General features: G+C 36.4%; 1 protein-coding gene across 19 annotated transcripts in view; it reads right to left on the reverse strand.

Annotated features, from left to right (window-relative positions):
- Positions 1-13,284, reverse strand: part of jakmip3 (Janus kinase and microtubule interacting protein 3) — a 61,739-nt gene that overhangs the window by 43,834 nt on the left and 4,621 nt on the right. For all 19 annotated transcript variants that reach the window (XR_012369320.1, XR_012369321.1, XM_073867163.1 and 16 more), the window contains exon 4: positions 1,768-2,006. Coding sequence is in view for 17 of the 19 variants with exons in the window: in XM_073867163.1 (XP_073723264.1) it covers positions 1,768-1,902 (135 nt within the window). In the remaining 2 variants the exon portion in view is untranslated. The remainder of the gene's footprint in view (positions 1-1,767; positions 2,007-13,284) is intronic.

Raw genomic sequence — 13,284 nt, forward strand, 5'->3', positions numbered from 1 at the left:
TCTATGGGTGTTGATTATTTTTCTGTAAACCGCACACCTATCTTTTCAAATGTGTTAAAAATAGGCACCAGAGCAATTTTTGTGGTAACCGTGGTATAAGCGGAATAATTGACTCCGGTCCTTTGAATTATTTGCCGCATTACCACCTTGGTGTGCATTATTTTCTTATAATTCGGTGGCCCGTCGTCAATTATTCCTTACTTATTGTACATAGTCTCAGTGTCAAGATTTGCAGGACAAATATATCTCGAGCCCCACCCTATGAATGACTGATGTCTCCAAGAATCTTGTTAGACTAAAAAAATAGCAAAGTTGAGACAAATACATAACTACGATTGTAAAGAACAGCATGTACAATTAATTTAAGACACTGTAAGCCACTAAAACATCTTCAGCCAGAATGCAATTCAAGTGTCCCTATATACACAAGGCACAAAGCAATCACTTAAAGGAAAACACCACCATTTTTCAATATTTTACTATATGTTCTTACCTCAACTTAGATGAAATAATACATACCTGTTTTTTTAATGCGTGCACTTAATCTTTGTACAGCTCGTCGTAAATGTGTTAGCATTTAGCCTAGCCCCATTCATTCCTTAGGATCCAAACAGGGATGAATTTAGAAGCCACCAAACACTTCCATGTTTTCTCTATTTAAAGACTGTTACATGAGTACTTACATGAGTAAGTATGGGCGCACAAAATAAATGTTCCGCACGGTAACATCATTACTCCTGACTACTCCCCCTCGCTCAAACTTCTGTCAATATTACTGCGCCCAAGGTCGAGTGCTGCAAACTAAGTGCTCTTTCGCCATACAATATAGTTCTCATTTTTTATCCGCTTGGAAAAACGTCACATTTTATTTTGAGCCACCATACTTACTCGTGTAACTTCTCATGTAACAGTCTTTAAATAGAGAAAACATGGGAGTGTTTGGTGGCTTTTAAATTAATTCCTGTTTGGATCCTAAGGAATGAATGGGGCTATGCTAAATGCTATCACATTCACGAAGCGCTGTACAAAGATTAAGTGCATGCATTGAAAAAAAGATAGGGATGTATTCATTCGCCAAAGTTGAAGTAAGAACATAGTAAAATATTAAAAACAGTGGTGTTTTCCTTTAACCTGTGTTTCAAGGATTAGCTGTGATCATAGAGGCTAGTTACAAGCACATAGCCATCAAAATAGAGATGTTTTGTTTCTTTTTAACTGTAATGACATCAGACTGTCGTGTATGACTGACAGATGCGTCGTCATACGGCTTCTAGCAGCTACCATCAATACAGCTATTGTGATGGGCATCTTTACACTGACAGCAAGTGGGGACATAGGAGCTGTCGCTCCCATTGTCAGACCTGAATGAACAATACTCTTCATGTATGACAGAAATGGATGCGCCTTGTGTCTTGCACAGCAAATCTCTAGCTGTAAAATACGTCCAAAATGTTAAATAAGAACAAATCCAAACAATGGGTTAACATTAACCTGTTCTGGGTTGTGCATGATTGATTTTACTCAACTATGGGTTCAAACATCCCAGCATTTATTGGAGTTTAGTTTATCCTGTCACTATGCGTGCCATCTATTGGACTCCAACAACTTCAGTGGCCTTTCGAATATATGGCAGGAACATTTTGTTTTTAAAAAACTCCATCCAAGACACATTTTCCCAAGCAAATGCACTTAAACCATGTATACAATTGAATTGCGGTCAAAGCACTTCAAGGAACCCACAGCGCAAACAGTAGCCAGCGCACAAACCTTGGTCTTCTCCTGCTGAAGTTCAATCTGGATTTCCGTGAGTTTGGCTCTCAGCTCCTCATTGGCTGCCTGCAAGGCTGACATGGCATCAGGCCGCTCCCCTTTGCTCCGCCCACTGGGTGCTTTCTTAGACATAATGGGCAGTGCTCCACAGGCCACGCCCCTTTCAGGGATGACCTGAGTGTGTGAATGGACAAGATTCCTATATGTTTGTTCTTCAGCTACATCTTTCCACCCACCTGCACATCACAGAGAAACACAAGATTTTACTGAGATCACTAACACAAAAACAACTACAATGTTGCATTAAGATTGCATTTTTATGATTGGATCGATTTAAATGAATAAGGAATTGCTATTGTAATTCAAATTCTCTTTGCATGTCGCACAGTTTGCATCTCCTGCTTTGTTAAACATTTTTAAATCAAAAGTAATGGTATTACCTTTGTTAATGCACATTCCTGGTCCTATTACACACAATGCATTGATACAGTGTATAGTCCCATTTATTGATTAGTTCACAAATTTCAAAACAGAGAGTTCAAGAGATGAGTGTTAAATGAGCTGGGATAAAGACAACAGGTGCAGATATGCTCTGAGTAGGGATGCATATCAATTAATCGCGATTAATCTATAGCAGAATAAAAGTTTTTGTTTACATCATATATGTGTGTGTACTGTATATAATAACTTTGTATAGTTAAATGCACACACATGCATGTATATATTTAAGCAATGTTTACATGTGTATATACATTTGTATATTTATGTATAATTTATATTATATATAAATATAAATACTTAATATATAAATATATTTTTTTCTTAAAATTATACATGCATGTGTGCATATTTATATATACATAATTATTATACACAGTTCACACACATATATGATGTAAACAAAAACCTTTATTCTGCTATAGATTAATCGCGATTAATTGATATGCATCCCTAGCTCTGAGGGAAAAATAACAGACTGAGCAATGAGGATTATATTGTATGATTTACTACAGCAATCCTGTAATTGCCAATTTGATGAATTACATGGGTTTTGTGGTGTCAAAACATTTGCATCAAGTTGACTAAGTTGCATAACTCTACAGTATATGTAAACATTCATTGTTCAGATTAACGTCAAAGCCTAAAGGCCTAAACACGAAGAACCCTGGTAAATTATCATAAAAAATACAACCGTCAGGTAGTAGTGCTGCTCAATTAATCGAAAAACTAAATGGGATTACAATTGAAGAGTTTCGTTGCAAAACGTGATAACCACCGTTTTTTAATTGTTCAGAAATCTCGTTTTTTGGTTGTCCATTCCAATTAATTTCAATGCAACTGCAGTTGGTTTGTTTTGATTTAAACTGTCATAACTTAAAAAATACAGCTAAGTAGCATCATAAAACAAAATAATAGCATGATAACATAATAAAAAACATGTTTTGACAAAAATGTTAAAAAATGGATTTATCTCATTTTGCAACGAAACTCTTCAATTATGGGTGAGACAGTTACATAATCGCCAAAAGTCTCAATTACAGCTGAAGTTAGAATGTGTTGAAGCATCGAAAATACATTTTGGTCTAAAGATAACAAAAATGACGAATTTATTCAGCATTGTCTTCTCTTCCGCGTCTGTTGTAAAGTACATGTGCGAGACTAATGTTTCATGACGCAGATGACATACAACGCAGCTGACGTGTTATCTGGTGCGCCCCAGTTGTATTTTTGTGCGCCCAGGCATCGTTTACAGTGTGTAACGCACGCTGTAAGTTTAAAACTTCGCAAACATGTATGAGGATATCACGTCATCCGTGTCACTGCAGTCACGTGACTTTAGTCTTGCGCATGCTCTTTACAACAGACGCGGAAGAGAAGACAATGCTGAATAAATTCATATTTTTTTTTAATTTTTGGACAAAAATGTATTTCCGATGCTTCAACACATTCTTACTGACCCCCTGATGTCACAAGGACTACTTTGATGATGTCTTTATTACCTTTCTGGACATGGACAGTATACCGTACATAGATTTTCAATGAAGGGTCAACAAGCTCTCGGACTAAATATAAAACATCTTAAATTGTGTTCCGAAGATGAACGGAAGATTTACGAGTTTGGAACGACATGAGGGTGAGTCATTAAAGGAGCATTTCACCCGTGGAAACATTCATCTTTATTAAAAGTGGATCATATTTGGTGCCTATTTGACTGAGAAAAGGAGTGTTTGTAGTCTCACCCCCTCTTCAAAGATATAGGACTTCCTTCTTTCAATGATGCAAAATGATGATTTTTACATCATTGAAAGAAGGAAGTGCATCACTGAAATCCATATTTTTCCTGTCTCAGGGGAAACAGAGGGAATGAAGCACGACCATTTAAAAACATGACTGGGTTTCTAACTTTACACAGTTTAATGCAAATGGGTGAAGTGTCCCTTTAATGACATTATTTTCATTTTTGGGTGAACTATCCCTTTAACCTCATTACGTTTTGACTTTGTTATTGTTAAATAGCGATCTCTAGTGGTGAAAATCCTACATAGTGTGCCTTTAACATTATTGTCTTGTCTGTCGGTCAAATTGAATTTTGTTTTTTTCAGCAGATCCTGATCTGTCAGTAATAGAGTTTCAGAAACATACGGTACACCTTAACCAGGAAAGCTAGCACTTTAAACATTTCTCATCAAATTCTACCAAAACTAAATTAACTATCACACAGTGGTGTAGTCTAGATTTTTGTAGTGAGTATACTGTGATTTTTCCCTCTCACCCTTATGCTCACTCGTCCCAGCGTGACACCCCATAAGCACCACCACACTCACAGATGCATACAGTATGGATCTTCATGTTACAGAGCATTCTGAAAGTGTACTCATAAACACATAAACTGAATGTGTTATCAACATGTCAGTTTATTATAAGAAAAAAAGACTTTAACAGTCAATGGGTTTACAGCTGGGGAAACTGGATGGATTTTTAGACTGGTTTAGTGTTAATCAACATCTAACTCAGGGCCAAAAGTTACTCAACTGTTAATTAAAATTAAATAAACTGTTTCCAATCTTCAATCCGTGGCTAACACATGCATTGAAGGAGAAAAAATATCCACTCTTTCAATAGCTATTATATCAACCCAGTCTCACCCCATGGCGTCAATACTTGACGACACCCGACCACGCGTCAACATGTTGACGCGGAGGGCATACCTTTCGCGTCATTTTTTGACGAGCTGGGGACTTCAATACTATTAAGTCCGTTGCATTCTCTTTCCTATTTTCTTACCATTTTCTACCATTTTCGCGTCGGTTTAGGGTTAGATTTACATAATGACATCCCTACCCAAACCTTTCCCTAACCCCAATGCCAGGCGACAACTGTTTAATTTCGCGTACCTAATAGTATTGAAGTCCCCAGTTCGTCAAAAAATGACGCGAAAGGTATACCCTCCGCGTCAACATATTGACGCATGGTCAAGTGTCGTCAAATATTGACGCCATGGGTGTGAGACCGTGTGAATTATATGACACCTAGGGTGGGTTGCACCAACAAGGATTAGGCCTAAATCTGGTTTAAATCAAAGCTTATTTAATAATTCCGTTGCACCAAACTTTAAACCTGTTTAAAAATAAACAGGTTTAAATTTAAACTGTCATTTTGATCCAGGTTTAAATCTTACAGTAAATCTAGATTATCTTTAATCCTGTTGCTCCATTACTTTAAACTCCGTTTTAAATCTCAGTGAGGGATTAACTTTAAACTTGCATATGAGGAGGTTTAAATATGTTTTTTTTTTTTCAATTAAATGTCTGTCTAAATTATTAGAAACACATACCGCGAGCGTGGTGGCGCTATTTAAAGATCCGTTTATTATAACATCTCAACAAAGTGAGTTTGGCGGCTCAAAAAGATTATTAAACGGCACCGGTGACAGCTACCGATGCTCGTATGTGCTTCTCCTCTGTCACGCGCGCTCCAGTCAGACGAAGGACAGTGAATGAACGGACACACGGTGGCGCTTCATGACAAATGCGTCGACACATCTTGTTCATTATATCACAATATCTGAGCTTTGCGATATTTCCTGTCACAATATTTCCTGGTCTGTTAATTGTTTTTAAAAGATTGTCAAATGTTTTTATTTGAATCAGACCTTTAGATTAGCCTACCGGTGTATGTAGGTGATTTATAATACAACAATTACATTACCTTTGCTTGCATAAACTGTTTATTTCCTTTTTGAATGACAACGTCAACATTGTTGCTGTTTAATTACACCGGAAAATTCAACATGGCGGACAAAATAAATCGCAGATGAAGGATTTAATACAGTTTAAAGATTTAATCTAAGATTTGTTAATCTGTGTTTAAATTTAAGTGGTGCAACACAACTCGAATTAAAATTAAACTGGGATCAACAAACCCTAGATTAGCTCTAAACTCTGCTTAATTTAATTCTTGTTGGTGCAACCCACCCCTAGTGATAACATTACCATGTGTAATTTAATGGTGTAAATGTTTTTAATGAATACACATATAAGATGACCATGAATTAACTCTAATTTGCATACTCATTTAAATAAAAGCTTATTTTATACATATAATACAAGCAGTGTCTAAAAATGAAAATAGGCTTTTACTTAATTATTATTACAAGACCATCATGTAGCCTAATATTAGACACCCAAACCAAAGTGAAGAAAATGACCTTTAATTTGCAAGTCTGAACTGAACATCAACGCAGACATGATTTTCCTCACAAAAGTTTAAGATCATATACATCTTGAACGTGGATATATAAATTAACACAGAGAAGGAAAGTTTAAGACTAAGCACAAGCACACATGCTGAAAGCTAAAACCATCAGGATATAATTACGGGCTTATTTTATTGCATTTGGAGCCTTACCTCCAGATAAACTAATAAACTGGACTGATGTTTTAAATGTTGTTTACTCACATGTGCGTTGTTAACTCTCCGGATTTTATATTGCAGCACTCGTTCACTTCACATGGATTGTTTACAGTGTCGCGTGAACAGCTACACTGCAGGTTCGACTTCATTTGGCGCTAAGCAGACCCTTTGGTGATGTCAAAGTACCGCGAGAGCGATTCAAAGCAGATTTCTCCATGTGATAAATGCAATCGCTCTCGCGGTACTTTGCTGTCACTCGCCTGTGGGTTCTTCTGGTGCCACACCAGTCTGCTCCCCAGTCACTATCGCGCCGCTATGGTAATTTGATTTCATACGCGAATCGGATCGCGCAGTTCGGCAGGAATTCAAACACACCAAATATATAGCCTAATATATATATGCAGTTCAACCCGCTAAAATAGCAAGTGTAGCATGCTACTGGTCAGTGCTTTACATCTGAATTATGACTCAAAGTTTGAAATGTCAGAAAACCATGCTGTTACGCATCCTCAAGCTATTTCTAGTGGGTATACGGAAATCCTTGACAATTTCTAGTGGGTATACGGCGTATACCTGCGTATCACGTAGACTACACCACTGCTATCACAATACTATACAAATCTATAAAATAACTGCATGCTTACAATTTTGTCATTTCTACCTACATTTATTTAAGTCAAAAATACTTGGATGCTTACATGAAACATAACTTAGGCATATTGATTCACAAAAAAGGAATAAAATAAATTCTTTGAGCATTCCGAAACACCTATCTTGCAAAGACATAATTGTCACAAGATACATCTTAATATGACTACAGAGCTGTTATATAACTGACTACAAACTTAAACATATATTAGCAGTAGGCTACTGTAACTTTGAAGGCTGTAATATCACATTCTGAGCATTACATAGATTCAAAATATATTACACACTGGATTCTGGAAAAATAAACCGGCTGTCTGTACAAATTTATTTCTTCTCACCAGTGCTGAAACTCTGTACTATCATAAATCATACACCCGCATCTAATCTCACCAGAAAAATTCCCACCAGCTGTATGGCTGACCGATTACTTTAGCACGCTACAGACTGTCAACTCTTAAAGATAAAAGAAATCTTATATCATCTTGACTGCCTTGCACAGGATCCCTGTCCGGGTTTAGCCATTATTGTGTCTGACAGACGCTCCAGTGCAAATAACACAACATAAAACCTCCATTAATTGAAGGAGTGGCATCACATTTATGCAACTTTCATAATTAAATAAAGAGTACAGTGATTAATGAATCAATAAAGGGTGCCAGATTGACAACACTTTTTTGTATATATATTGATGCATTGATGAATTTATGTCTATCAATAGACTTGTAGGCTGCATATACAATATGTGTGTGTATAAAAACGTCAAGGCTATTGTGGACAAAGTGCTTATGTTAAAATAATAAAAATATAATGGTATTTTAAATTCATCTATCGTCTAACAATTATGTGATTCTGAACCACAAAACCAGTCAACCAATCAAAGGGTCAATTTTTGGAAATTGAGATATGCATCACATGTTAGGAAAGGACAATAATTGGCTGAGATTGGCTACAACAATTTGAAAATCTTAAATATTGATAAAATCTCCTTTAAAGTTGTCCAAATAAAGTCCTTAGCAACATATTACTAATAAAAAATAATTTTGGATATTTTGATGGTAGGAAATGTACAAAATATCTTTATGGAACATAATGATTTTTGTCATAAATCATTTATAATTTTGACCCATAAAATGTATTGTTGGCCATTGCGACAAAAATATATCATATCCAGTCATAAGTCATAAGGTGTGTTCGACTTCATGCAGCGCTGCGCAGACCGATCGGCGTCTGACATCGGCAGTGCATTCCGGTTAGTAATTTTGTCCGACTTCAGCTGGCGCTGCAGGCACGTGACTGTGTCATATGGTTTTTAAGTACCGCAAGAGCGTTTCGAGAGTAGCTGGCTAGCTCAGCCGGTGCAGCCTCTACAGAGCGGCTGCACGGAGTTGTGATGACGTAACAGCTTAGCGTGATTGGTCGCCTCACTGATGACAACGATCCCGTGCATTTTATGTTTAATTCAACCTTTAGTTCCACTAATCAACATTATAAATTCATGTTTTAAAACAGGAAAAAAACACTTTAAAATGCTTAAATATGTTATATTGTGCCGTGCAGGGGCGTTGCTAGACATAAAGCTCTACTGGGGCACGGGCCCCCCATTTTTTTTTACTTTTTCTTGAAAGCCTGCGGTGTGCAAGATACAATTTCCTTTGCTTAACCCACTATTCCAATATTGCAACAAGTACTGGGAAAGACAAACATTTATTTAAAAATATTTAAGTATCATCTTAATATATACATATATACAACATTATTAACATGTTTAAAGGCATAAAATGTTTATAATAATGGCAGGAGAGAAAATATTTTTATGCACATTTGCATTTTACATAACAATGATTAATAACTTTCTTTTTTCATTTTATGACTGCTACTAAAAAATCTATCTTAGTTACTGCTAACTATTTATGTAATGACCTAGAGCTAGTGAACTAAATATTAATTTCATATCTGAAAATACAGAACACAGGTTTTGTATGTGAACAATGCAATTTTATAGACTATTGACAGAGGTTTTTCTGAGATTTTCCCTCTAATGTTTGAGCCCTGACAGGGTAAGATGTTATGTGTCCCTTAAATTCATCATCTCTCATTTTTGCTTCCCTTTTCCTGCTTTGCACAAAACATTTCTGATGTCCATCACATGCGTCAATGATCGGGTGAAAATAAGATTTTCATTATTATTTAGAAACTTACTTTATTCTCGTCATGTTTTCATAAACCAACTCAAGCGCGTGTACTTTGTATGCGGCTGCGCACGGCAAAACAGTCGCGTGCACGCCTCAATTCATGTCCGCGTCCGCGCACCAATTCATGTCCGTGCGCGGACGCGTCAGTGCAACTGCTGCGACGCTTTTTCAAACGTGAATTGGGTAACTACATTGCATATAGATCCGTTTTGCCGCGATTGTCTTTGTAAATGAATAAACTAGTTAACTGATAAAATGTAAACTTGAGATTTACACAGGGGCACAAAAGATTTACACTGGGGCACGTGCCCCAGTAAAAGGGGTCTAGCGACGCCCCTGGTGCCGTGTAATGAAATAAAAATGAAAATAGCAAACTCTATTGGTATTTTAATAATATAGGCTTGTTTCCCGTTATTTTCGGGTATACAGTATAAGCAGCAATTAAAATATTAGATATAAAAGTTTCTGGTTGGAACTTTTTATTAAAAGGTTTGTTTTTATCAAATTCAGCATCTAATTCACTTCATTTGCGATTAAAAACAAGGAAACACGGGTCACACGTCACTACGGCAAGCAGCAGGTGTCCGGCTTGACGCCTCCGTCTTCAGTTCCTCCCTCGACTGCAAGCGGCAAACCTCGCCGATCGGTCTGCGCAGCGCCGGATGATCTCGAACACACCTATTGACTTATGACTGGATATGTGGTCCAGGGTCACATAGACATAAATTTAGATAATGTACATCTAACACAGAACAATAGACCATCTTAACCAGTGTTGTTTACATCTTGCAAAATGGTCTATGGTTCTTTACCATAATCTGACTTAAGTGGTGATAAAAGACATCCTTTAGCTTTGCCCAATCACACTGAACACATTATGTGGATCATTAGGTAGGATAACAATCCTTTTCACATGAACAGCAGCTGTACTGTCAGGTCTGAAGTACATCTTAATGAGTGTCCGCCTGACTGAGATCTTGGATTTAAAGGAACAGTATGTAAGAAATTTGTATCAATTAATTGTAAAATGGCCCTGATATGTCATTAGACATTAAGAAATCATTTTCATTTCAAATACTTATATTACTGACAACAGTGTTCTGGCCAGGATATTGTCATTTAAAAAGTGGAGTTGCAGCCCTCAACTGATGTTTATGTTGTCATTTTGTGTATTGGCCATCAGTTGTGACTGCAGTACCAGTTTTTGACACATGTTTTGTGATTGCAATACCAGTTTTGGCCACAATCCTACATACTGTTCCTTTAAACTTGAATAAGCAGCACTGGTTTGCTTTTTGGACACAGATTTGTGAATTACAAACTGGTAACAGACATGAAAAGATAAAGGCCCCGTCCCATTTCTACCCCCTTAAAACTTCCACTTGATTTTGAGTACCCTCAACAGTAAAGTCCCCTCAATGAGGGAAGTGGGGGTTCAGATCTTTTTCTATGAAAAGGGACACCACTATTTGAAAAGTATAGCGTAGCGAACGTGCTCACCTATGTCACGTGCATTATTATTAATATGATTGAACTCTCGATAATCCCGGGTTATACGTGTTCATGTGAACAACGGAACAAAAATCCTGAATATTGACAAAACTTCCCAGATCAGATGTATATATGATAGACTGGTGCTGCGTCCGAAACCGTCTACTTCCATACTATATAGTAGGTGAAAAGCAGTAGGCAAGGCGAGTAGTATATCCAAATACATATATTCAAAAAAACAGTATGCGAAAAGTACCCTGATGACCTACTTCTTCCAGTTAGATTTTGCAGTGTGCATACGATGGACACTTCACTATCCCATGATGCCCCGGGAGAGGAGTTAACCAACAAAGAAGACGCGTCGGCTGTATGCACCCCTTTACAGCTCACATGATCAAATAGCCTGCGCGCGCATTTAGGTAACAGAAGTGGTGTTAGTCCCCATTGGTTCTAACGTGTTAGCAACTCAGAAAGTTTTTTAAAACGGTCTCCCAGCAACAAAATGTCTGGTTGTTGCGTTTGGTTGCAATAACATAATATACGTATATACGTCTATATGTATCTGGCAACTTTATTTTTGACCATCTGCTAACATCTTCTATCCACTCCATTAAAGTACACGGATCTGGTAGCTGTGTTGAAAAAGTTGATAAAGTTAACTTTTTAAAATAACTGTCTCTGTGTTGCTTCACTGCTGATTCTTCCGTTGCCTAAATGCGCACGCATACGCTGCCACGTCATCATTGTGTACAAACAGTAAAAGGGTCTATTCGCGCTGGAATGAGATGACGTGATGACGAAGTATATCATGTAGCAACATGGCGGATGTAGTACGACCGAATCTCATTCATACTACCAGGATTCATACTACACAGTACCTACTGTTTTAACGGTAAGTAAGTAGGTACTTCATCTCATTTCGGACGCAGACAGACTCTCTCGAAGCATCATCAGATAGCTTCGTGAAATATTTTCTAAACATTAGTGTTCAAAACTTTACAAACACAAAACTTGTGCCCAAAGTCTAACCCTAGATTAATCTTAGAAACTACAATAACGTTTGAAATCATTATTGAGTATGGATCAAATAAATGTGAAGAAACTGCTATATAACACACTGAAAAAAGCACAGGTTTCACATGATTAAATTAAGTTTTATTAAAATGAAATGAATTAATGTTAATTTCATTTTAATAAAACTTAATTCAATCATGTTGAACCGGTGTCCATAGTTGAATTACGTAGATTTTGAATTAGGTATGTTTTTTTTTCAGTGAATGCTGCAATAAAAGAGAAACAGAAATACAAAGACAGAGCGCAATAATTTTCTTTTACAGACACTTCACAAAAGACCTTTCAGGCATTAAAGCTTGGTTTTCAGGGATTTGTACGGGAAAACTTTGTGTGAATACAAATAAAGGAATAGTTCCCTGGAACAAAACTGCTTCAAATATGTATACTGTTATTATTTTCATTGTAAATTAAGAATTTTTAAATTTGCAAAACATAAGCAAATAACAACAGCATTTTCATTTTCGAGTGAACTTTTCTTCACACAAGTCGTGTTTTATCAAGCCTTTAATCTGATTGAATTATAATGACATTTACATAGATTAAATATGTTATAAAATAATATAAGGTTTTGAATATAATATAATAAATGAATTCATTTTAATTATGTCTTTTTTTTAAAAAAAACCTAACCCTAACTCATATTTACATTTATATTTACCAGATGCTTTTATTCAAAGCGACTTATAGTGCATTACAAGGTATACATTTTATCAGTATATAGTATGTGTTCTCTAGGATCGAACCCACAACCTTTTGCGTTGCTAACACAATGCAGGGACATATTCATTTACATACGAAGCAAAAGCTAAACGCCACCTCTGTGAAACATAATGACTGTAAATGCTTTCGACACATATGCGTCCATCAAATACTTTTGTGTCAAAATCGCTTAATCCCATCCTCAGGTCATTCAGAAATAGTTTTTAAGCAGAATCTATAAATAGTCTAATAAAAATGCTAATTAACAAGAAATCATGAGCAGGTTTTGCATCTGAGCTCTTCATATATTTTTACATACTTTTATATTTTATTTGTCTTAAATCAGATAAAATGGCATGCAAATTAACACAACATACTAAACAAAACATACTATGATGACAATTTTAAAACAGCATCCATCACAACATCTTTGCATTTAGAGACAAACTCGTTTTGAAACGTGACAATCCAGTCAATATCTGTGTCTCATTTCCAT

The sequence above is a fragment of the Misgurnus anguillicaudatus genome, chromosome 4, assembly GCF_027580225.2.
Source record: "Misgurnus anguillicaudatus chromosome 4, ASM2758022v2, whole genome shotgun sequence".
Taxonomy (NCBI): domain Eukaryota; kingdom Metazoa; phylum Chordata; class Actinopteri; order Cypriniformes; family Cobitidae; genus Misgurnus; species Misgurnus anguillicaudatus.